Here is a 21,803-nt window from a genome sequence, read left to right as displayed (position 1 = left end):
CAAGAGTACAAAAAAGTCAGCCCACATACATTTTTTTTTTGTTTATATGCAAATTTCTTCCCACAACTGCACTAAACAGTCCCTCAGACGAATAGAGGTGGTGGAGAGAGGAGCGGGAACGGTTACAATCAAACTTTCATAAAGCCTGTGTGTGTGTGTGTGTGTGTGTGTGTGTGTCTGCCAGCCGGCACACTGGAACAGTTTGCTGCTGCTGCTGCTGCGGAGAAACAGAAGGAAACATAGAAAAGTATGACATTCGTAGCGGACAACGTAGGTGCAGGGGATCCCAGCTCGACCTTTCAAGACCCGAGATCCTGCTCGTCTTTTGGCTTTTTCCCACCCAGCCAACGCGCTTTCGCTTTGTGCTTCATATTTTTTGTTGTTTTGCCATGACAACAAGAGAGAGTGCAACAGTAGGTAATGCTTTTCAAAATAAAAAGTATACATCTTGACAAAAAAAGTTGGCACATTCAAGAAGACATGAGCTTTTTCTTTTCTTTTCTTTTGTAATAACAGTTTTTTTTGTTGTTGTTGTCGTTGTTGTACATTTGAATTTTTTTTTTTTTTTATCCTCATAAATACAATATATGTCTCTTTCCCCTGTATCCAGAGCTCACAAAAGAACAGCACAGACACAGGTATTTACAAATCCCGGGAGAGGAGAGAAGTGGATCGCTCATAAATAATCATGGTAATAGAGAACAAACGAGATGGGAAGTCCATTTTTATTTTCCTTCTTTCACAGCAGTGACAGAGTCTGGTCTCCTGACACCCTCAGCTCTTCCTCTTGTCGTCGGTGTCCACAGTGGAGAGTTGGCGGACGGCGAAGGTAGCGGCGGCCGCTAGCGTCCTTATCTCATTTCCTGCGGCGGAGAGAAAATACGTTAATATCACGTTCCATTTCAAACAATGGCGTATGAATCAAAGCAGATTGTCGCGTACGTTATTCCTACAACTGACGTTTTCATGACTGCGTCACTCGGCTGGACTCAGCAGTGGCCGCTGCTGAAGGACGGGGAGTGTTTACAGCTTCTCCCGGGATTAAATCTGTTTCCCCAGCAGTCAATCTAGCTGATTATTGATTTTTTTTACAGTACCGAGGACAAATGTGACCTCCAGAGAGACAGTAAAGCAGCAATCAGAGCGACATGCCCATGGTTAAGTATCACAGTGGGTCGCTTTTACCGTCCGTACTGAAGGACTTCATTGTTGTCTTCACTCTGTCGTCCGATTTCCTAATGATTTGTAAGCTTGAGGATTTTATTTGTGTTTCCCACGGTGACAATTAAGAGAAAGTACACACTGCATCTTGACATCTGTTTTCTATGGAAATCCACAGGCTCCCAAACCCGAACCCTGCTGTATTCCGTGGGCTTTGCTGCACATGAAATATACAGGATTTGAGATAAAACACGATTTAATGATCCCAAGCTGGCGGAATCTCACTCCGTGGGAGACGAGGAGCGTGTGACAGAGAGTTAGAGACTCTGAATTATTCAACTTGCAAACAGAGATTCGTGTGTAGTAAACTGTCACACCTCACTGCGTTCTGTGACTTCACCGAGACGGAGTCCACTGCCGCACACAGATGTTCTACTCCTACGCTTAACGGGGATCCGTAACGAAAGCGGTGACGGCCTGCGTGCGTTTTGTGAATGTACCCAAACAAATAATGAAGAAATGAAAAGAAAAAAAAACCTACACAATCTGAATATGCAAAGTGTTCTTTCAGGTACAAGTGTAAACACGTCGGCGAGACAGATTTCACAGGACGCCCTCTCTCACACAAGCAGTTGTGTGGTTGATAATTTGTGACAGCGCCTCAAGTTACGAGACACTTTAGAAGCAGCTTCTTTTTCTTTTGCCATCAGTGAGATGTCTGCAGTAAACTCAGAAGCAGTGTGAAGAAAAGAAAAAGGATGAAGACACAACATGATCTAAGGAGACTAACATGTTTCTCTTGAGTCTGGTTCAGGTCTTTACTTTGGTCCCTAAAAATGATCAAATCCTCACGTGGTGACGACGGAACACGATTTGAATGCGGCGTCTTTCATAAGGCGACTGTCGCTCGGTCTTTAGAAAGTCTTAAAAGTGCTGGGTTTAATTCACTAGTCCACAGTGGATGTGTCCTTGTCCACAGGGCAGGACGCTGTGCTGACAGGCAGGTAAGAAAGATGTGTGATGTAGATGAAAACATGCTGAAACTGAAAAACTGAAGGTGAAAGCAGCTCTGAGTGGTCATCAAGACAAGAACAGGGCTGTATGAATGCAGACCCATTTGCTTAGTTAATTGTGCAATGTACTGGCGTGGGCAAGAACTCATCAGCAGCATTCACTTCTTTGTGTTTGGGCATGTGATCGCAGATGTACACCAGGGCCTTAATCTGTAATCTGCAGCCACCGGGCATTACTCGAGCAATCAACGTCGCCGTCGCCTTCACATCAAAGACAACACCACGATACTGAAAAGCAGAGGCGCTTCATCGGCATTGTGGCTTTGAGGACACGCGTGCACCGGGTCCCCGTCCCCTCGGAGGAAAAACAAAAGCACATCTGTCCTGGGCTGACCGCCGGGGTCAAAGGGCAAAGATAGCAGGCAGCAACACCACAGGAAGGCTGTTGTGGTGGAGGTGTAACGTGATATCCAGGCTTCCTGTGGAAACAACACTATCTCTGTAATGAAAGAGCTTGTGCTTTCATGTCTGCGAACAAGGCGTGAAGAGGCCAGCGAGGGTCAGTCGGGGGCAGTTTTTGGGGGGCGGATTACAACGGGCCTCTATGTGAAGAGAAACCACTTCTGTATGCGATTCACTTTTTACAAGTCCCTCCGCCGTGCTCCCCGTGTCAGCTGTGCGCCGAGGTCACTGCTCGCGCTGACCTCTGCGGGAGAGAGGATCATCATCCTCTCTCTTTCTCTGGACACGGAAACTTTTTTAACAACGCCTCGGGCTGCAGCATTAAAACTTTACTGCGTCCGAGTCGCTGCGCCGTGCACGTCGTCTCGTAAAAACCACGGCTGTGTAATGGACGTTAACTGACTGACCTTCAGAGTCCTTTGTGCTCAAAGTCAAGCGTGTGAGTGCTGTCACTAAACTGCACAGGGTCTCCATCCATTCAACATGCAGCATAAAGTGCAATCTCAAATTCTGAAAGAGGAATCCATCACTTACTGTACATTTACTGTACACTTACTGTACAACAAGTGTTTTTTCACTTGTTTTTTGGGTAGTTGGGTCGATTTTTTGACATCTTACATACCGGTTGTAAGGTTATTTTATCTTGCAATTATTATTCATTATTGTCTATTTATTATTCCACTGCTGTAAAAGGAGATTTGTAAACATTGGTGTCACTCAGTACAGTTTTATCCCCACAACAGAAAAGTTGCCTTGAAACCTTCGCTGGTTATAAATACTATGAATATTAATTACTTAAAAATTCAGATTCTCTAGCGGGGAAAAAAAACCCCCAACCAAATTACACATTTGTGATAATACAAATTACAAGCTAAATGGGAATGTTTTGAGATCAGATCTTCCTGCGCTTTCCTTTTGGTTACTAATGACCTGATTACGACTGCAGAGGAGACAAATAATGAAGCAGTCCCACATTTCTATTCCTAATTTTCACAGCTAATCGCTAAATCTGGCACATTTACTCGACTTGTGAACTAATAAGTGGACACTGTCGCCTTTTTAAATCAACACATTAAATAAATAAATGTTTTTGTTGACCCTGTTCATTTGATCGCAAAGCAAAACACAGATTTTCACAGTGACTCGGCGAACCTCTTTTTTTTCACGACTCAGTTTTTCTTCTTCCCTTTAACCAATAAATCCACGCCGCGTGCTCTGCCATCACTTACTATCTCCGTCTACCTGCTGTAATGCACAGGGACGTGAGTGAAACCCTGCTGAGAGTGAGGAGCGAGGGTGTGTGCATTTAAAGAAGAGCAGATTCACTCTTCACGGAGGGAGAGAGAGAGAGAGAGCGAGAGAGTTTGTGTATCCTGAGCGGATACATGTGGTAAATCTGCCCGAGAGCGCGTGTAAGATTATGTGTGCTTTATGGAGCGCAGGTAATGATATGTAGATAAAACTAAAGCTCGTGAGCCGCACCACAGCAAAGGGGGAGCGCTGTCTTTGTTCCCGAATGCTCATGAATATCTCAACACATCAATTATTAAAACCACCTGAAGTGAACAAGGAACATTTTTTTTTTACATAAAACGATCAAATCATTTACATCGCCGCCGTCGCCGCCGCTGTGCTCTAACCTCGTTGTGTTTCCTGGCCGAGTTCAGCCCCCGAGAGCCTGTGGAGCCTCTGGACGAGGAGCTTCCCGTGGTCGAGCAGTTACTGGATATCTGACTCCGGGAGAGGTAACAGGCCTTGCCAGCGTACAGCATCATCTCCTCACCTAAAAGAGGCAAGCGTGAAAAAGGAGAGAAGTGAGTTTAACGCTGCTCTGGGGAAAGTTTGACCATGTGATGCTTGCGGCCCCTTAAGCTGGTTCCATTTCGTCTTAACGGCGCTTTATAGCGTTGCACCTGGATAAATATTAGATTAGAAAGGTGTGGTGCAAAGTTCTTGGTGGGTTACGACAAACTTAATGAATTTACAGCTCACAGTTTCAAAGATGTAGTGGGATTTTTTGGCCTGATGACGAGGTTGAGAGATCAGAATGACAGTCCTCTAAATCATAGATTAGATATAAAATCGTGGTGTAGGGTCATTACAGGAAATGTAAATAATAATAATTTTCTGGCCCTTTTATGGGTAAATAAGTCTGCAAGTCCCAAGCGGACATTTTCAAGCTTTGGTTTTAAAGGGTTAAAGTTGCAATATGCAACTCTTGGCCTAACGTGATGTCAGGAAACATGTATATATTATGCAGAGAGATCCCATTCCCTGTGTGTTGTTATGAAGCCTCTGTTGTGGTAAACAACCCCGTAGTTGCATTTATGGACCTTGTCAGAACAACTGGACCCCAAATAAATGTGGTTCATAAGACATTGGAAGGAGTAATGCACTGGTGCAGGAAACACAGCAGTGTCGTACAGCGTGCAGAAACGGGGGGCTTACTGTCGGCGTGTCTTGGTGCCGAGCCTTTCCGCTGGTGGCTGCCGCCGCCGCCGCCGCTGCTGCATTCGCTCCTCTCCAGGGAGGACAGGTCACCGCTCCCTACGGTGTAGGCCTCCGTGCAACCCTGAGGACCCTGCAACCTGTCCTCGTCCGGGGGCGGCTCCGGAGGAGGGGGCAGGTCTGTGCAGACAGACGTGGTATTCAGAAACACGAGGATACGCGAGATATCATGTGGTGCGCAGAGGCCTTAAACTATGTAGTTGTTGTTGTTGTTGTGTAATGAGCTGACATCCAGCAGAGAAAGCCCCCATTTTTGATCAAAAACTAAATAAACCACTCACCTCCTTGTATGTCTCGCCTGTACGCCGACGTCTTCGACACCTTTTTTTTCACTCGCGACTTCTGACCGGGAGGAGTGCACGCATCTGCCGGGGACGAGCGACTGTGTCCTGCATGGCAACAGAAAAAAATCAAAAAAGTCAGTCATGTTTGATTGCAGCGCTGTCCTTGGCCCTCCAGTATACAAGAAAAGTGTGTGTGCCTCGAGTTTGTTAGTATTAGTATCAATATCACTGAACTTTAAAATATTCAATTCAGTAACTCCGTCCTGTCAGTATCTCAAATATGTACCGGGCCTAGATTTTGCCATGTTTTTCTCACTGAGAGCAGAGCAGAGCAGAGCTAGTTCAGATCCGATTTAATGTAGTATATCTAACATCATGTAACTCAATGGTGGATAAACAGATTATTACAATAATACACTTTCAGCCAGTCACTGTACCGGGTGTAGTGGCTCTGCCGGCGTCTTCATTCAGAGTCGGCCCCTGGCCGTGAGGGCAGCGATGGGCAGGACTTTGGCACTGCAGCGTGCCAACCTCTGATGAGCCGTGATGCTGTTGGCCGGAGAGGTTGGGGTTGGACTGGGTGAGCAGCGGGCTCGGCGCCTGGGGGACTGGCACTGGACCGCAGGGTAACCTTCTGCTACGGGGAAATAAAGGGGGGCGGCGTGTTACTGGAGAGGACAAGATCAGAAGTGAAATCTCTGCTTCAGAGTGAGCTCTGTGTTACAGGGAGATGTGGAGATTCTTTTTTTTTTTTTTCCCTCCCGCTCCGTTGTTCGTGCAACGAGATCGCTTACGATAGGGAATTTATGCTGTTTCTGTAAGCATGAATAAATAAAGAGGTATTTGCTGCCACAGTGTCAGCAAGCTGAACTGTGAGGGTGTTTTTTCTTCACTGAAACCCTACAAAAAAACGGCAGTGCTCAACTTTTAAATACAAAAACTGTCCCCTGCACGTGTCACATACCGTGGCAGCTGCTGACCATCGAGCTGGTTGAGGCGGGGGAGGTCATGGGGGGCCTGCGGCTCCTCGTGGGGCGACGGGGTGAGCGTGGCAGTCGACTGGTGGCTGTAGGAGGTGGCGGGAGACGAGGCGTTGTTCCTCCGCGGAGGCGAGGGCCCGTCCTCGCAGCCCTCCATCAGGTAGGTCCTCTCCGGAAGCGGCGGGCACCACTCCTCGTCCGAGCTGCGGCCGACAAAAAAGAAACACTCTTTGATGGATATCGCCGAGGACGGCCAGTTTGCTCACACACAGAAGACTGCGAGGCTACTTAAGACTCAGGTTTGACTGCAGTCACAGAGCCTTGCCACAGGCAAAACTGCAGGAGGCTAAGCTTTCACGGGGGCAGCGCACCACCATTATGGATGTGGTAATAGTTGTGCCCCGAGGTTACAGTTAATGACTGGTGAAGAGGAACACAGCTAAGGGTCTCTATCTTTAGTCTTTGTCGTTTTTGAACAACATAGTTTCGGGAAATGACGTCATCAGTCGTCGTCAATTAGAAATACGTGCCGACATTCACTCCATTTTGGGTGGAAGCGACGTTGGAGGACGTTATTCCACGTTACTAAACACAACATCGGCACTCTTTCTTCGTACTTCCTCTACTTCCTGCTCGTCTTCACAACCCGGAAGAAGAAGAAGAAGAACCAACTGTTTTTTGGTTCCGGCTGAGAACCAACTTTTCAAGTTCCGAACCAATTTAATTTTTGTTGGTTTTAATGCATCGGCCAGGTTTGAAATTAGGTTCGAGACCCCGAGCCTCGTCAATGCTAAAGAGCTAAGAGTGAACCAAGCAAGTGTCACTAAGGAAAGAAAATAAAAACTTAACATAATGTGAACTGACCATACAATCTCCAAACACAAGAAGAGGAAGACGACAACGAGGGCTCCGAAAATGCTGCTACGATAAAAAAAAAAAACTCCAGCAGATTTTTGGGTGTGTTTTAAGAGGCAAAAGAAACGGCTAAATCACAGAGGCGGTCGAACGAGGTGGAAATAATTGAGTTGTCAAAGCCAGAGGGTCCTGTTGGGAGGAGCAACAGTAAGTCTTGGTGATAGTGTCGCTGTGTCGCACTAATGCGAGCAAGAGGAAGAAGGAAGAGCGCGACTCACCCCAAGTCCATGTCCTCGTCGTGCTCGGGGAGCGGCTCGTCCTGCTCGTCCTGCTCGTACTGGTCCAGCTCTTCTATGGGCGGCGGCGGCGGCAGCGCCTCCATCCAGGTCAGAGACGGCGTCTTTACCGCTTTTCCCATCGCCTTCTGTCTGGGTTTCCCTGGAAAACACACACGCAGAGAATCACAGTGATTCATTAAGATTCCGATATTTTCAGCAGAAACATGAATGAGGCTATGAGATCAGGGGAAAAACTGGTGAAACTAAACGAGATTCTTATCAAATATGACCGCTTCCATGTGTGCAAGCACTTGTTAAATCAACTCTATTTACTAACAGCACTAACAGTGCTTATAAACTCATTAGTAGAGAGTAATCTGTGTTTACTTTCTCAATGAATCAATTCATTATACAGTATATTTTGTTTTTACTCATTTATAAATGAGAGAACCCCCGCAGTTTGAGTTTATATGGACAAAAACTCAAAGATTCAATATCGTTTTAATGGCCCGGGTGCTGGAGAATCACATGACTTCACTGGGGGAGTGTGAAACAAGGAGCAGTCGGTCGTCTGGGGGATGAAACACAGGGGCTGGGGAAACTGGTATCACTGCAACACGGGGCAGAAACAACACACCACTTTGCCGCCTCTGTTGATAAGCAGCAGCAAAGAGGATCTGTGTTCACTGAACAAAGGCAGATAAGATGGAGTCTGCGGCGCATCCTCACCAGTGCAGCGGTCAGGCTGGGCGTACTGAGCCCCAGAGGGCCCCGCCTGCATGATCCAGTGTCCGTCGTCCTGCTGCTGTTGCTGCTGCTGCTGCTGCTGCTGCTGCTGCTCATTGCTGTGGGCTGGCGTCTGGTTGGTGAAAGGCATGATGGAGGTGGAGGCGTAAGGGGTGGTGGAGGTGTGCTGGGCGTAGGTGAAGCCGTGCAGGTCCTCGTTGGTGGCGTCGATGGTGCTGTAAATGGGGCCTTCAGTGGAGCCTCCCATGCTGTACTTCTCCGTCTGATTCAAGTAGTTGGAGATGCCGGCTTCTACACAGGGGTGGAGGTTATATTTCAGTGTGTTAGTTTGGGTTACGTCAGGTTATTGCGCCTCTGCGTCTGAGCGTGCATCGTACCGTTGTAGTATCTCTCCGCCGTGTCGTGGTTGGCGGTGCAGCAGCTGACGGCCTCTTTGCCACTGTGGACCAAGTTGGTAGTGGGCCACGAGTCCGCCAGCCACGGGTAGTTGCCGATGTTGCCCCCCATCACGCTGGGTCTAAGGAGACATTCAGCACAGCCGCTTGAGCGACCGCAGTGCATTTTGAAACGAGAAAGACAGAAACTAAATGCGGTAAAATTACCTTCCGTTGAGTCCTGACGCCTCTCCGTGAGGAAAACCAACTGCAGAAGACAAACAACGTGTAAATGATGAGGATTTAGTTGGTGTATATGATTTGTAGGACCAGCATGACCTTGAACTTTAACCTATGGCCACCAAATTTACCTCAAATGGTTCATTTAATGGGTCCAGGTGAACATTCTTGCCAAATTTTATGAGATTCTCTCAAGGTCACAGCAGCATTGAACTTTGACCTCACAGAATCTCTTAAAGGTTCATCCTCAAAGCTTAGTCGATGTTTTGCCAAATTTGAAAGATTTACTGATGGTGAAAACAGTTTCCTCAAGCTGTTCTTCAACTATCGTGTTCACATAATAATTAAAAAATGCACAAAATAAACGTATGTAGTATAAATATGAAATGCTATCTGCAAAAATCTGATTCATATTCCTGACTTTTTTTCCCCATATGAAAGACAGGACACCGCTTCGTGTCATTAGCAGCGAACCACACACTGCACGAACATTCTCGCTGACCTGCTGGTGTGTAGGCGAACGAGGCAGCGTAGTGGCTCAGCTCCTTCCTCTTTTTGCGCCTGCAGTAGATCCACATGCTGAAGCCCATCAGGATGACCCAGCAGGCCCCGCCGATGCCCGCGATGAACGCCGGCTGCTTCACCACGTCGGTGATCTGCTCGGCCAGGCTCACGCTGCTCTCCTCGTCGCCGTCGCTCGCGCCACTCCCGCTTCCGCCGCCTGACACCGAGGGCTGTTCAGCTGGCAGCTCTGGAGGCGGGGGGGTTGGGGGGGTGAGAAAAAAGATGAGTGGGAGAAGCCTTGAGCCAAAGACTGAACATTAAAATAGACGTGGTCTATTGTGATTGGACTGGCAACCGTGTCAGTTTTTGAACCCGGAAGCTCCACGTGGACAATTCTAGCTGTCAATCTTATGTCCACTCACACATTTTCCTCTTAAAGGGAACATAATTAACAAAATGCAACGGAGCCAGAAACTAGTGATGTAAAACAAGTGAGAAGTAGGCTCATTTTCCTAAAGACCTCTGAGTTCTCGTCCCCAATTCACTGAACGGTACAAACTGAGTGTGATCGGAGACCTGCTGTCCCCACACACTTATTGATTTTCAAGCCGTGGACTCACTGATGAGGACAGACGCCGGCTGACTGCGAGTGCCGATGCCGGCGCCGGTCACCGCCGCTACCTCCACCTGGTAGAGGACGCCGGGCATCAGGCCCTTCAGCACGGTGGACAGCGTGTTCCCGTCCACCGTCCTGTTGATGTAGTAGCGCGTCTGGTTGTCTCCGCCGCTGCCCACGCACCAAACCTGTTTGGAAATGACACGTTTGGAGCTGCTTTTTTTTCTTCTTGTTTTTCATGCGTGTGTGTGTCAGGTGTGTTTACCTTGTACTCCTGGATGACACCGTTTTGCATCTCACTGGGCGGAGGATCCCAGGAGACGCTGATGCTGCTGGAGGCGTTGCTTAGCTTCACCGTTGCCACTGTAACAGCTCTGGGTGGCGCGCTGGGGACTGGAAGAGGAATTGTGTCATCCACATACTCATACATGGTAACAGTGAATGCAACACTGGAAATAAGCTCAAGTTAAAGAACATTTTCTGCAATTTCAGATTCTCTCCTCTTTTAAATCTAAAGGATCTCTAAGGCTGGGTTAGAATGGAAGATAAGAAAAAAGTAATCCCAGCCTGAGATAACTTTAATGAGATTCTTACAGGCGGATGAACAACTTGTTTTCTAGGCCTTTGTCAAAAAAAGTTTTCTTTGACTTGCTCTCACATGCAAATATCATGTTTCAGTCAGTGCTTACCTGCTTCTGGGGTTCGCACCAGTAATGTCCGACTGTCCTTGCCCTGGAATTCGTCAAAGTACGGACGGATCTTTATCTCGTACTCGGATCCCTTGAGCAGGCTGCCGATGACGGTGCTGCGCTCCGACGGGGAGTTGATGTCCTGGAGGAGCCAGGAGCCTCCGCTGGGTCGGTAGAAGAGGCGGTAACCCTGAACGTACTGAGACTGACGATCGACCTTCAAAACAAATGAAATGACTCATTGAGATAAAGTGAAAAAAGGTACCATCGCCGCCGCCTCTTTATATATATACAACAACGACACTTACGGTCCATGACACCCGGATGGAAGACGGTGAGAGGGTGACAGGCTCTTGAAGCTGGACGGCCACCTCTCCTAGTTCCCTCTGCACCTGTCTGTGGTCCACTCCCTGACCTGTAGGACTCACATCTGTGAGGAAACACACAGATTCACTGCTGCTTAGGGTAAGTATTCCTTTAAATACAATGTAAAGAAACTATTCCATACGCTTTATGACTAAATATCACAACATAATAACTCACCATCCAGTGAAAAGTGGGCATATGGCCCTTTAATATGTGGTCCCTCCCCCTTTCTTCCCCCGCCACTCTCACTTATCCGACAAACTCAATTAAAACACTTAGACTCTATCTATAGGGGCGTTCAGATGGACTCAACATGATGAAGACGCAGACTGACCTTGTGTTCTCACGGGCTCGGAGATGGGGCTCGGGTCGCTCAGGCCGTAAGCGTTGACGGCTCGCACTATGAACAGGTAGACGGTGTTAGGGAGCAGACCGGTGACTGTGTGCGTTTCCATCTTGACCATGTCGGCCACGGTCTGCCATTTGCTGCCTGCCGATTGGCTGTAAAAAAAAATAAAAATAATGCAACACTTTGACATCTCAGCGTGGGCAGGCGACGTATTTTTTTAGTGTTCATGCTCAATAATTCCATAATAACGGGGGAATTAGTCAGCTAATCCTTTAAGCTCTAATTGTACATGCTGTTGTCACTTTGATAATACATAACACAGCGTCACATCTTAGAAACACTTTCATTTTTTGTCTGTGAGGAAAATATTAATTTGTGCAGTGGCCAGCCAGGAGAAGTAAACACCACACAAATGTAATAAAAGCACAAGCACAAAAGGTTAAGTAAAGGTTAAATAAAAGTAAGTCTCTCCTCTGCCTTGTAATTAACAACAGCAGATATCACATCTTGTTAAGTTCTATGACGGGAAATTGTGAGCTGCTGGTTTAAACAAATACAATTCGATTTATTGATCGTAAAAGTAGCCCAAACAAAAAAAACGGCAGTGCTTTACAATGCAAACTGCCAGTGCATGAGAAAATCTCAAGGTTGTGGTTGAGAATCTGCCCACAAAAGTTTTCCTTCTCATCTTATAAGCGACTGTCCCGATGAATGAGGCATAGGCGACTGTAAGAAAGCTCAGCTTTGTGCCACAAACCCCACAGAAGTCAGAACACTCCCACCCTGTTCCCCCGTTTCCTCCTGTCGCCCCCTCTTTTCTTCTGTGCATATGTTGTCGCTGTAACAGCGGTAACAAAGGACTCCCCGACCGTTTGTTCGACACTTTTAGATTTTTACCCAAGGGCACTGTTGGGGGGAGCGTGGTGAAACAGCTTTAGTGCCAAAATGCACAATTAGACTGCAGAGGAATGAATACTGTCTGTGAATCATGTCTTTGTGTGCGTGTACTTGTACTCGATAACTACTTTGGGACCTTTTTTTGGGGCATAAACACTGACCTTGTTGGGACCAGTCACACAGAACCTAATTTCTGAGAAACTCTTAAGTTTGGCCTAAATATTTGAATAGGGAAGTGATGTGGAAGGACAGCGGCGCGAACTTGTGTGTGTCCATGCGTGCATCCGTGTGTTTGCGCACCCTGTGTCCGCACGAGAGTCTCAGTAACTTTGATTGAGCAGACGATCAGAGAGAGAGAGAGAGAGAGAGTTCACACACTCCCGCACAAGGCTGTGTCCCCAAAGGAAAGAAAATATGAACATGAAGTCTGCCTTTTTTTTACATTATATAAACAAACACTGCAGGATACATACTGTAATGTATGTACACGCATACACTCACACGCATGCTCCAACCCTTTCCTGTCCCTGTGGTCCTACAAACAAACCTTCACACCTTCGGGCAAGGAAATGTTATTGCAAACATCCCAGCGGGCCCGCTCAGCTGCTTTATATAGAATCAGTTGGCGTTACTCGGAAACGCTCAGTCGCTGCCATGGGCCACGACTTGCGTCTGGATCTGATTAAGCTCTGCCGGTGTTCCCCTTCTTTATCAAATTGGAGGGACACATTTCCCTGTAATGCCGCCTATCTTCATCTGGAGGCTCACTCTCATCCATCGAACCACCCATTCTGCTCCACTGCTCAATCTACTCCCCCTCCCCTAATTGATCCAAGGTGAACTTCCTCTCAACTGACAGCACCCACGGGCTTCCGCTGAGGTCCATTCGGGTTCATGAGATCTGCCGCGGAGGACTGGCAAGATGATGAAATCCTTTTTTATAAATCTGTCAATGTGTAACACGTGTGTCCGCCACGTCGCTATACCCTGCACATTCACGACGTGTTATGAATCATTCGCGACTTCTTACTTGGTCGAAATGATGTGTAAACCTTGAGGTGCGGTGTTATATTGTGAAAACACTTTGTGCCGTAGTTCTCCTGCGAATTGAGTCGTAGTCTCTCAAGGTCTACTAATATTTCACGTGTCAGCTCAGCTGTAAACGGTGAGCAAAATTCAAGAGTCCAGGGTTTTAAAGTAGTTTTCTCCTCTCGAATGTAAAAAGGATATCGTCATGACTGATCATAGGAGCAGATATCAGCCAAAATCACAGCCCTGTGTCCATTGGACCGTTTGAAAATAGCCTTTTTGTATCACAGAGGGAAACTAACATTCTCAAGAAGTTGTGTGTAGTTCATCATAATGTCTTCTCCTCCCAGTTCCTTGGTTACATTTCCAGAAAACGTCAGAGTGAGCAGTATAAACACAGCGGGAAGATCACCAGATAATTCACAGTGAGCAAGTGAGTGAGTAAGTACGAGTGACTGCTCTGCCTCCTACACATGCACAACTCAAACTCCATCCCTGCTGGCAAACGGCAAATGGCGTATGGTGTTTTCACACAAATAAAGTTCCTTAACAGATAAATAAAGTTGGAACTGAACTGAACAGAAGGTGCGCGAGACTCACCTGAAGGCCTCTATGATGTAGGAGGTGACGGCAGCTCCTCCCTCATGGGCGTTGGGTTGCCACGTCAGAGAGACGCTGTTCTTGGACACGTCGGTGACTATGGGTTTGTGCGGCGGGCCTGGCAGCTGGAACGGCTCTGTGGTCTGGGCCACTGATGAGTCTGCGCTCTCTATGTGGTGGGGATGGCAAGGTAGGGAGGGAATTGAAAGAAGGAAATGTAGTAGAGGAGGAGGAGGAGGAGGTAGAAAACTCGATAACAATGCAACGTTTGCCTGCAGCAATAACACTTCCTAATATACTCCATATCATAAACACTAAGGATCTTAGCAATAGGGGCCAAGCCACTAAGTATAACATCTAAAATGCACAATTACTATCCCTCTAATGTTGATGTGCATCAACCTCACCGCCGCCACATCTCCTCCCCTTCATCATTTCATTTGCGCTGACAACTGTAAGAGGCTAACAGTCAAATAAAAAAAAAGAGGTGTCATCGGCGCAGCTTGTCAGGTCGCTCATAACTCCCTCACTGAGTGCCATAAATTAAATCTCTACTGCTTAAAATAACTTGCGTGTTAATGAATGGCAGCGGAGGAAAATAAAAAAGCCGCAGCCTCACTGGTGCAGTGGGTTTCAATTGCTTTAAACCCACTGTGCGGTATCTAATAGCATCTTTTAAGTAAGGGATAATGTGCAGTGAGCCCCCTTCAGGCTGATTCAGACACCCTGTTGCTCCACATCAGGATTTTACATCCCCTCATTGAGTTATTTTTCCACAATGATTTCACTGCACATTTATCCTACTTGTTGCACGGCTACTTAAGAGAAACAAGTCATTTGACGCAAACAATATTGATAATGAAATAATCAGTATGGTTTCTGTGGGAATGGGACTGCAGTTGTTAAAACCTTATTTTCTATTGAAGTTATCAGTCCAGGTCCAGTGTGTTAAAATGAGTGACTGCACAGACACCACACTCGGCCTCACTCAACTAGGGTGACCCTTGTCAGTTTACGTAGTATGAAACGTAAACTAGCAAGGGCAGGTTTGTATATTCAGGCAGATGTAGACACATGGTGGTACAAGACGCCAGCCTCTTTAAGGCAAAGCCCTTGTCTAAAGTATAAATAAAGGGTTTTCCCTTTCATACTTATGTCCAGTTATTCCATTTCTGACAGTAAAACCTTCTAAATATTACACACTTGGACCTTAAAGTGAAGTTGTAGGTAAGATACTAATACACGGTCACTGCTGATGATCACTGCACCAGTGTCCATTGACAAAAACAGCAGTTTTAGCTCATGTGACACACTTTCAAATTCCTAAATCACAAAATAACACAGTTAAACTTAGGGAAGGAGGAAGCGTTGGATCGACAACACATGTTCTCTCAGAGGTAAAATCACTCATTTTGTCAATGGGCTCTGGTATGGGGAGTGAGTGCTTTACAAAGTGACACAAAATGTAGTCTTTGTTGGAAAAAGCTGTCTGACATAGTATACAAATCAGGTTTTTTCTTTCATTGTCCCTGTTCATGTTTCAGGTTCCTGATCCGCATTGTTTTTTCCACGTTTGGCACATTAACAGAACCACTTGTCTTCATTTGAAGGATTAATACACGATTTGTGGGAGGTTCAGAACAGAATATCGCAAACCGACCAATCAGAATATCATATAACTAAGCTGTATGACCAATAATAACCATTATTTATCCCATACATAAATCACACCCTGGTGTTTGACATCCACCCAGTAACAACCTGAACACCAGCAGGGCTTTCATTAGACTTCTACTTGTTTAATTGGCCATTCATTAAATGGTCACAAGGGAGAGTTTCCCCGTTAAAAGTCAAAAACACACCGAGTGACCGAGTGCGACTCCTCAGCGAGTCTTATCTGCCGTCACGTACTAATGTGTTGCTGATAAATTCATTGCCGTTAATTAAAAGAGTAAAAGAGTTACGCAGTGGGGGAGAGTGATCATAATCACTATGCTGTTTTAAACACTTCTCTTTTATGTTTTTTTTCTTTTTTCTTTGTCGGTTCTATATCTCTGTTCTATTATACATGGCGGCAACTCCACATGCAGAGAGCTGTCATTTGCATTCATTTAAAATCACACAGAGACAATTTACCTTTGACTGTGAGCACTCCACTCCAACTTGTCTCTCCGCTGGAGCTGGAAGCCAGGCAGGTGTAAACCCCAGAGTCCGTTTCCTGGCAACAGTAAAATGTGAATCATTAGCTTAGTAAGTGTGTGTGCGTGCGTGTGTGTGTGTGTGTGTGTGTGTGTGTGTGTGTGTACACGGGTGATACTATGTTAATGCACCCATTACCAGTGACTGAGACTAAATGTCATATCTCTGAAAGCAGAGTGTTTGTCCTCAGAATACTAAGCAGAGGGAAAGTAGGTGTGGATGAAAAGCTGGCAGGAACAGAGAGCTGCAAATCACACAGAACAGATCACTTTTCATATCGAATGAGATTAGCGCTTTAGTATCTGTTCGTAGCAGGCTGTGCCTCCCATTGATGCCAGCGCATTCACTTCAGTTCACTGAACGACCGAAATCAAAGTCCCAGAGAAAAAAGATGACAAAAAACATACTTGCACAAAAGATTATAAAAGGCAATCATATCATGGATGAATGGTAACGTACTGCATTGAACAATATGCTTAAAAAAAGTGCTTTTAAATTGTTCTCGAATCGTCCCCAACTTTTAACCGACAAACCTTTTCAAGCACCAACATCCACTGGCACCTGAGTGAAATGAGTCTGCAAAAGATACCAGTCTTTGGACATTTGGAGCTTCTATCGGATGGAGACAGACTGAGGTAAAAGGAGGAGAGTCGAGGGGAGAAGAAGAAGACAGCAAAGGACACTCAGTAAGACGGGGTTTTTTTTATCAGCTGTAGGATTAGTGCTGTTCACGCAGTGGTTGTTTCATCAGGTGAAATACTTGGTTAAAGAAAATAAGTTGCAGAATGTTTTGTTACATTTATTCATTCATTCATTTCCTTCCACCTGAGAGTCGCAAGGGGAGCTGGAGCCTCTGACATAGGGTGAAAGGCAGTGTACACGCTGGGCAGGTCGCCCAATCCATTGCAGGACCAACACACAGACACCATTCAGTTTCACATTCATGCCTACGGTTAATTCAAAAGGTTAATCAACCTAATACCCAATCGGCGTGTCTTTGGACTCTGGAAGGAAGCCACAGTACCTAAAAAGAACTCCCAATCACACGGGGGAGAACACCGAATGTCATGCTTTCTGAATAAAAATTAAAAAGGAGCCAAGCCAGTGTGTCTGGGTATGGAAAAAGTTCAACCACATTTTTAAGAGAAATAAAAATAACAATTTTGTCCCGACTTACACTTTTTACAAAACCACAAGAGCAGAGGAGAATATGTAATGGAGCCGCGGAGCTGCTAAGAGACATATTTCCCATGAGTGACTGTCTTTACATAACCATTAGTGCGCAGATAAGTAACAATGAAAACCACCTTGAAATTATTCACCGTTTTGTTGGAGTTAAACAGGCAGATCAAGCAGAGGTGTGAGTTTCAGTCTCCGCTGACAAAGGTGAGAATTCGTTTTAAAGGCCCCAGAGATCTGCTTTTCGAGCATCACAGTGGGTTCGCGGGAAAAACCACTGCCTCGGCGGACGACCTCGCATAAAGTTTCCTCCTCGGATGGAATCTGAGCACGTCTTGTTGACAATTGGGGCCGAGTTAGTGGCGCAGAGACAGATATTATAGCGTAATGATGAAATTTCCTCAGTCTTAAGACAGGTGCTCTGTGGAGGGACGTGGTGTGTCATAGTAATGCATGGATTTGCATTTCCAGGGTTTGTAACGTGAAGCCACGCATGTTAATTACAAACTTGGAGACGATGCCAACTTTAAGTCACATTTTGTTTTGCAAAATTCCGCCTAAAAAAGAAAATGTTTTTTTTTTCATTAATTTTTAATAACAATATTAAAAACGGCTCCATGTAGGAATCACTTTATATTAAATCTATATCTAAATATGAAAATCTGTATCCTCTCTCTCTGCCAGCCTCGACGTAACATCTGCTTTAATTAACCACTCCTACTACTGGAACGTTTTGTCAACCGTGGTCATATCGCTTCTTTCATAAATGATCAATTCTCAGCGGAGTTATTTGAAGTCGGAGCCAAAGTCAAGCTGGTGGCTTTTATGCTCCTCGTCTGATTCCGACACTGCAGAGGAGGAGAGAGTTAAGGGAAGGATCAAAGGGCAGAATTTTAATGACCAGCTAGAGGTCTAGAACATTTCTGAGGCACCAGTCTTTATACTCAACAGCTACTTAGCATTCTGGACAGGCTACGAGCAGATGTAATTAAGAGGTGTGTGATAAATGTGCCTGTGTGTGTATTTGTGCGCGTGTGTGTGAGTTACATGTGACTGCCGGCAATTTAATTTTTGGGGAGGCAAGCCAAAAGCTAGACAGCCTGTGAAATTGCTTACAACAGAAGGAGGTGTTGGGGGCCCCTACACTGGGGAATCTTTCAATGTGACTTCAAGAAAGCAACGTTTCAGTGGTTTCCTTTACCGCTGCGTGTCATTCGGACTTCATCCTCTCCTTCGGTCGGTTTAAGACGACTTTAAGATGCATGTCGGACCGGGCATTTTAGGGAATGAGATCCCGAGACGACAGCTCTAAGTACAAGTCAAATGAAAACACATTTGACTGAAGGAACAGCTACTCAACTGATGTCCTCTGCACAAGCCCAACTGGCTTTTTAACTGTGCTTAAAACAAAACAAAAACACATTCTGTAGTGTTCATGTTATAATTGTCTGAGCAAATGAGGCAAAGGAAGTGTGTTTGCTGCCGCCGCCACAGCTCTAACCTTGCTTTCCAGTTCTATTAAATAAATTATGGGTGTGCAGGGAAAACTGTCAAAAAACATGAGACGCGGGTGTATTCTTTAAGAGGCAGTGCACGGCGGTGCCATGTCTTAACAAGCAGGTCCCTGTTTTATATGTATCTCGCGCTCTATTATGATACGCCCAAGGCTGTGTGGCTAACAAGACGCTCAAACTGCATGAAAGGGTGCAAACGTGTACGCAACCAAACTGGCTTTACACGACTGTCATTGGTAATAATAACTAAAACACTATACACTATATTTCCCCTGAGTCGAGAAATATCTTGATTCTTTTTTTTGTTACATGCCCACCAGTGACAGTTGGTCATGTTAGCATAACTGTTGGCAAAGATGGCGGACGCTGTTTACATTCCGAGGCTTGAAACTGCAACGCTAATTCCGCACTTTTTAGACCCACTCGTAGGGGGGGCGGGACCTCATTCCCAGAATGTAAACAGTTGGGAAGCACAGTTTTTCAAAAATACTACCACTATTCTAGTAATACAAAGCTAAAAGCAAATCAGTGAAGTATTCCTTTAATGTTGTATTGTTCCTTCTCCTTCACTGCCTCCCCCCACACTAAGGTCTGTGGCCTGTGAGAGTTGCTGCAGAAACATCAGCAAACAACCTGTTTGAAACTAGGAAATATCGGCCTGAAATTGTCTCATGACTGCGCCACAACAGCAATGCACCAAAAAAAAAAAAATCAAATCATCCCAATAGCATGGCTCCATAAATGTTTTATGAAGTTGTACTATAGAGAGGAACCTGTAACTGTTTTCAGGGATTACATTAAAGCCCTAAATGTACCATGAAGAAGGAGTTGCATCGGTTTATTTTTATTATTTATATCAGATAAACGCATACTTGTCAAGTGTCAAGTGTTGATGACAACAAAAGACCACAGGGCATATCAACAGCTGATGGTCGAGTCCACCAGAAAGAAAATGAGCAGCAAAGAAGAAAAAGACTGCATGGGGATGTGGATTTAAGTAGCTAAGTACTGTTGTTAAGGTATTGTGGGCAAAATAAATGTGTTTAAGAGAGAAATTAGTGCAAACTGAGTCATTTTTGTTTACAATATAAACCCCCGCATGGAAGGTTTTAAACCACATCAATAACACTGAGTCACAGACACAAATGCTATTTAAATTCTGATGTCAACTGCACCTGCTGGCTCTGCAAACAGCTCTCCTGTTGCACGTTGTGTATGTGAACGCACAGGCGAGCGCAGGGCTGTTTTTCAAGAATTCTAATTAGTTTTCCGCGAGTTTTGCTGCGAGTAGTTGCACTCCACTTTAGTTCAACAATTCACGTGCAGTTTCGCGCACAAACACAATCAGCCTTTTCCATTTATTCACTTATTCTGCAAGCGCAGCCCATATTACTCCCATTGAAAACCTTATACATTATGCAGACGATATGCACGACAGCGCCGATCATGACTAATGCCTCGCTGAGCAGTGCTGATGCACTCGGCCATTCTGCTCTCTTGCGTCTTTTGGGCCCCGGCTCATCAGTAACACTGACAGAGGAATTACTCAAGACTAAGTGGCTTGTCAGAGCGTCCTGCAGGACCCGGGACAGGTGACTCGCCCCCGCCTATGTGACACTCCTCCTCTCTATTCTATAGGCCCTGACCTTGAGCTGACCTGTGCGCCTGGCTCATGATGCGTCTGTCTGCGGGTCCCCAGATGGTGGAGTTTGATCAGTGCGCAGGGAATCAGCGCGGAGAGCGGGTGGGGTAAACAGCCGGGACACCTGACTATTAATCAAGGAGCGGCAGCTCTGGGCACCGCATGGAACAGATTGCTGAAAATGGATGAGGAGGAGAGGAGGAGAAAGGAGGGAGGGAAGGAGGGAGGGGAAGAGTTCCAAACCCGAAGAGGGAATGTGTGAATATTTACTTATGTATCACAGCTTAATTATATCTTTGACATTAGGGACATGTCTTTGCCTCTTCCCAGAAATCAGCTGTTGCCATTCAAAGTCTCTGGGAGCAACGTTACTTATTTACATAAGTGTGCATGTCAGTGTTGTCGTGATTGAGCCACTTGTGGTGTTTTTTTTGCGTCAACTTTCTCTTCAACGTTCATCTCCCAATGACACTTGCACTGTCCCACGGTTCACAGGAAAGCGAGAAAACTACTTTCCTTCGTGGACGACGAGGCTGAGCTTTCGCCACGGTACCACGGAGGATGATGCCCTTTTTTTTTTTTGGACAGATGCAGGTGGCGTATGTAATGTAATTTACCGAGTACAACACGTGTATGTTGGGATTTCACATAAACTGGATTTTCAACTCTAACCCGATTACACCGGTAATTTGTTTTTCTTTTGTGTCCATGTGGTCCTTCTTTCTGTCCTCGGGCTTTGTTTGGGTTCCTCTTTTTGCCTCACCCCCCCCCCCCCTCACATGTTGTTTTTACCTTGTCATTACCACACACAGCCTCTGATGACTACGCCCACATTAACCGTTTAGCAGCCTCTTTTTAAGCCCCCCATCACCACACACACACAGAGACACGCACACACTTCCCGTCTGTCCAGGATGTCTTGGCATCGTTGAGGGACAGAGGTAGTGTTTGTATGTGTGTGTGTGTGTGTGTGTGTGTTTCTGGCAGAGATCCCATGGTAATGGCATCTCCTCATTGCCAGTGTGTGAGGAACAAACAGACCATCTGTCCCTGCTCCAGGGCCCCAGATGAGATCAACTTATTTATACTGATTATTTCGGGGTTAAATGTGATTTATGAACACTGATTCATTTCTCTCCCCCCGTCACATAATGCACTTCACACACTTGTCCAATTATGTGCGGGAAGTTGATTCATAGCAAATCTCGAATTGAGAAAAAATGTTTAGAGCTTTCAGAAATCTCTCACGTGCATTTTAATTACGTGGATTTATACAAGTGTTATTTGTCAGAGTGGAAATAAGACTGATGGACGTCA

General features: G+C 45.8%; 1 protein-coding gene across 5 annotated transcripts in view; it reads right to left on the bottom strand.

Moving 5' to 3' along the window:
- The window catches only part of robo3 (roundabout, axon guidance receptor, homolog 3 (Drosophila)), a 156,947-nt gene continuing 135,144 nt past the window's right edge, over positions 1 to 21,803 (bottom strand). For 3 of the 5 annotated variants that reach the window (XM_044041876.1, XM_044041878.1, XM_044041879.1), the window contains 18 exons: positions 16,089 to 16,170; positions 13,953 to 14,121; positions 11,412 to 11,578; positions 11,020 to 11,141; positions 10,712 to 10,928; positions 10,288 to 10,415; positions 10,027 to 10,210; positions 9,405 to 9,653; positions 8,891 to 8,930; positions 8,666 to 8,805; positions 8,271 to 8,579; positions 7,542 to 7,701; positions 6,393 to 6,611; positions 5,866 to 6,065; positions 5,426 to 5,533; positions 5,085 to 5,264; positions 4,277 to 4,419; positions 1 to 863 (listed from right to left, as the gene is read on the bottom strand). In XM_044041876.1, the coding sequence (XP_043897811.1) occupies positions 852 to 863; positions 4,277 to 4,419; positions 5,085 to 5,264; positions 5,426 to 5,533; positions 5,866 to 6,065; positions 6,393 to 6,611; positions 7,542 to 7,701; positions 8,271 to 8,579; positions 8,666 to 8,805; positions 8,891 to 8,930; positions 9,405 to 9,653; positions 10,027 to 10,210; positions 10,288 to 10,415; positions 10,712 to 10,928; positions 11,020 to 11,141; positions 11,412 to 11,578; positions 13,953 to 14,121; positions 16,089 to 16,170 (2,829 nt within the window). In that variant the 3' untranslated portion in view covers positions 1 to 851. The remainder of the gene's footprint in view (positions 864 to 4,276; positions 4,420 to 5,084; positions 5,265 to 5,425; positions 5,534 to 5,865; positions 6,066 to 6,392; positions 6,612 to 7,541; positions 7,702 to 8,270; positions 8,580 to 8,665; positions 8,806 to 8,890; positions 8,931 to 9,404; positions 9,654 to 10,026; positions 10,211 to 10,287; positions 10,416 to 10,711; positions 10,929 to 11,019; positions 11,142 to 11,411; positions 11,579 to 13,952; positions 14,122 to 16,088; positions 16,171 to 21,803) is intronic. The other 2 variants (XM_044041877.1, XM_044041880.1) reach the window with 1 other exon arrangement.

This window comes from Solea senegalensis, linkage group LG13 (assembly GCF_019176455.1).
Source record: "Solea senegalensis isolate Sse05_10M linkage group LG13, IFAPA_SoseM_1, whole genome shotgun sequence".
Lineage (NCBI taxonomy): Eukaryota > Metazoa > Chordata > Actinopteri > Pleuronectiformes > Soleidae > Solea > Solea senegalensis.
This window is presented reverse-complemented; position numbering and strand designations above follow the sequence as displayed.